The 3,989-nt window shown below is 47.4% G+C and overlaps 1 protein-coding gene across 1 annotated transcript; it reads left to right on the top strand.

Annotated features, from left to right (window-relative positions):
- The first annotated feature begins 207 nt into the window (after positions 1-207).
- LOC139365878 (uncharacterized) lies at positions 208-2,070 on the top strand. Its single transcript, XM_071102935.1, has one exon. It carries the CDS (start codon positions 208-210, stop codon positions 2,068-2,070), a length of 1,863 nt encoding a protein of 620 aa, XP_070959036.1.
- The last annotated feature ends 1,919 nt before the right edge of the window (positions 2,071-3,989 follow it).

Below are 3,989 nucleotides of genomic sequence, written 5' to 3'. Positions count from 1 at the left end.
GAGGGAGATGTCAGTATGGTACATGTGTGCACTACAGGATACATTTTGGGGTTCTATTTTAAGGGGGGAGGTGAGGTTTTAATGAAATGGGAACTTTACATTTAAAGAAAGACAAAAAGTCCAAAAAGTCTCTCACTCACACACACACACACAACACACACACACACACACACACACACACACACGTCAGCAAGATAAGCAAATAGGATGATCGTGGACTACAGGAACGGATGGTCTAACATGCCCCGATCCACATCGATGGGGATGTGGTGGAGTGGTTTGAGAGCTCCAGTTCCACGTGTCCACATCACTACGGAATTACAGCCGCCCCAGCACATCACTACGGAATTACAGCCCCCCCAGCACATCACTACGGAATTACAGCCCCCCCCAGCACATCACTACGGAATTACAGCCCCCCCAGCACATCACTACGGAATTACAGCCGCCCCAGCACATCACTACGGAATTACAGCCCCCCCCAGCACATCACTACGGAATTACAGCCGCCCCAGCACATCACTACGGAATTACAGCCCCCCCCCAGCACATCACTACGGAATTACAGCCCCCCCCAGCACATCACTACGGAATTACAGCCCCCCCCCCAGCACATCACTACGGAATTACAGCCCCCCCCCAGCACATCACTACGGAATTACAGCCCCCCCCCAGCACATCACTACGGAATTACAGCCCCCCCCCAGCACATCACTACGGAATTACAGCCCCCCCAGCACATCACTACGGAATTACAGCCCCCCCCCAGCACATCACTACGGAATTACAGCCCCCCCAGCACATCACTACGGAATTACAGCCGCCCCAGCACATCACTACGGAATTGCAGCCCCCCCCAGCACATCACTACGGAATTACAGCCCCCCCCAGCACATCACTACGGAATTACAGCCCCCCCCCAGCACATCACTACGGAATTACAGCCCCCCCCCCAGCACATCACTACGGAATTACAGCCCCCCCAGCACATCACTACGGAATTACAGCCCCCCCCCCCCCCCAGCACATCACTACGGAATTACAGCCCCCCCCCCCCCCCAGCACATCACTACGGAATTACAGCCCCCCCCCCAGCACATCACTACGGAATTACAGCCCCTCCAGCACATCACTACGGAATTACAGCCCCCCCCCCCCCCAGCACATCACTACGGAATTACAGCCCCCCCAGCACATCACTACGGAATGACAGCCCCCCCAGCACATCACTACGGAATTACAGCCCCCCCAGCACATCACTACGGAATTACAGCCCCCCCAGCACATCACTACGGAATTACAGCCCCCCCAGCACATCACTACGGAATTACAGCCCCCCCAGCACATCACTACGGAATTACAGCCCCCCCCCCCCAGCACATCACTACGGAATTACAGCCCCCCCCCCCCCCCAGCACATCACTACGGAATTACAGCCCCCCCCCAGCACATCACTACGGAATTACAGCCCCCCCCCAGCACATCACTACGGAATTACAGCCCCCCCAGCACATCACTACGGAATTACAGCCCCCCCCCGGGCACATCACTACGGAATTACAGCCCCCCCAGCACATCACTACGGAATTACAGCCCCCCCAGCACATCACTACGGAATTACAGCCCCCCCAGCACATCACTACGGAATTACAGCCCCCCCCCCCCAGCACATCACTACGGAATTACAGCCCCCCCCCCCCCCCAGCACATCACTACGGAATTACAGCCCCCCCAGCACATCACTACGGAATTACAGCCCCCCCCAGCACATCACTACGGAATTACAGCCCCCCCCAGCACATCACTACGGAATTACAGCCCCCCCCCCCCCCCAGCACATCACTACGGAATTACAGCCCCCCCAGCACATCACTACGGAATTACAGCCCCCCCCCCCAGCACATCACTACGGAATTACAGCCCCCCCCCAGCACATCACTACGGAATTACAGCACATCACTACCCCCCCCCCCCCCCCAGCACATCACTACGGAATTACAGCCCCCCCCCCCCCCAGCACATCACTACGGAATTACAGCCCCCCCCCCCAGCACATCACTACGGAATTAACATGGTCCACACACACCCACACAGTTGTGAAGAGGCCACTACAGCCTCTTTCTTCTTCCAGTATATAGCCATGTTATAGCCATGTTATAGCCATGTTATAGCCATGTTATAGCCATGTTATTTTCTACTCTCTGTATATGACCATGTTATTTTCTATTCCCTGCATGTAGCCATGTTATGTTCTACTTCCTGTATGTAGCCATGTTATGTTCTACTTCCTGTATGTAGCCATGTTATGTTCTACTTCCTGTATGTAGCCATGTTATGTTCTACTTCCTGTATGTAGCCTTGTTATGTTCTACTTCCTGTATATAGCCATGTTATTTTCTACTTCCTGTATGTAGCCATGTTATGTTCTACTTCCTGTATGTAGCCATGTTATGTTCTACTTCCTGTATATAGCCATGTTATGTTCTACTTCCTGTATGTAGCCATGTTATTTACTACTGCTGTTACTGCTGTTACTGACTAATACTGATGTTACTGATGTTAATGATGTTACTGATGTTACTGATGTTACTGATGTTGATGATGTTACTGACTAATACTGATGTTACTGATGTTACTGATGTTAATGATGTTAATGATGTTACTGACTAATGCTGATGTTACTGATGTTACTGATGTTACTGATGTTAATGATGTTACTGATGTTACTGATGTTACTGACTAATACTGATGTTACTGATGTTACTGATGTTAATGATGTTACTGACGTTACTGATGTTACTGATGTTACTGCTGTTACTGACTGATGTTAATGATGTTAATGATGTTACTGATGTTACTGCTCTTACTGACTGATGCTACTGATGTTACTGATGTTACTGATGTTACTGATGTTATTGATGTCACTGACTAATACTGATGTTACTGATGTTACTGATGTTAATGATGTTACTGATGTTACTGATGTTACTGACTAATACTGATGTTACTGATGTTACTGATGTTAATGATGTTAATGATGTTACTGCTCTTACTGACTGATGTTACTGATGTTACTGATGTTAATGATGTTAATGATGTTACTGCTCTTACTGACTGATGCTACTGATGTTACTGATGTTAATGATGTTAATGATGTTACTGCTCTTACTGACTGATGCTACTGATGTTACTGATGTTACTGATGTTGATGATGTTACTGACTAATACTGATGTTACTGATGTTACTGATGTTAATGATGTTACTGATGTTAATGATGTTACTGATGTTACTGATGTTACTGACTAATACTGATGTTACTGATGTTAATGATGTTACTGATGTTAATGATGTTACTGATGTTACTGATGTTACTGCTGTTACTGACTGATGTTAATGATGTTACTGATGTTAATGATGTTACTGCTCTTACTGACTGATGTTAATGATGTTACTGATGTTACTGCTCTTACTGACTGATGCTACTGATGTTAATGATGTTACTGATGTTACTGATGTTACTGACTGATGCATTGTATCAGGATCTCTGTGATGTAACAGTATCTTTCACATTTTACCGTAGGACAATCAGTACTGACTTCCAGACTCTATCTCCGCTCACTAACGTTAGTCTTGGTTATATCTGAGATCATTCCTCATAATCACAATTTGAAGTCACTCACAGTCACAAGGTGAGTCCCCAGTAATCTCTCCTTTCTCCGGAAGTGTACCCAGGATTGGTGGAGGCATGTGCTAGTGAGAGTGTCCACCATATTTCTTATACCAGTCATTTCCTTAGTCAGTGAAGGGAAGTGAACAAGTACACACTTTGGGAGGTATGAGAGATATTTGAGACGTCCACAGTATTCAGAGGATGGAGAGCTCTCTGGAAGATAGTAATGTCATAAGCTGTCAGAAAATGCTGGTAATTATTGTTTGTGGTCGGAGTGTGTTACTAGTTCAGGCTATGCTGCTGGTTGTGTTGGCGATG

The sequence above is a fragment of the Oncorhynchus clarkii genome, chromosome 14 (assembly GCF_045791955.1).
Source record: "Oncorhynchus clarkii lewisi isolate Uvic-CL-2024 chromosome 14, UVic_Ocla_1.0, whole genome shotgun sequence".
Lineage (NCBI taxonomy): Eukaryota > Metazoa > Chordata > Actinopteri > Salmoniformes > Salmonidae > Oncorhynchus > Oncorhynchus clarkii.
This window is presented reverse-complemented; position numbering and strand designations above follow the sequence as displayed.

Excerpts from the sequence above, each read along its gene's own strand:
- LOC139365878 (XM_071102935.1), top strand. The coding sequence starts at position 208 with ATGATCGTGGACTACAGGAACGGATGGTCTAACATGCCCCGATCCACA.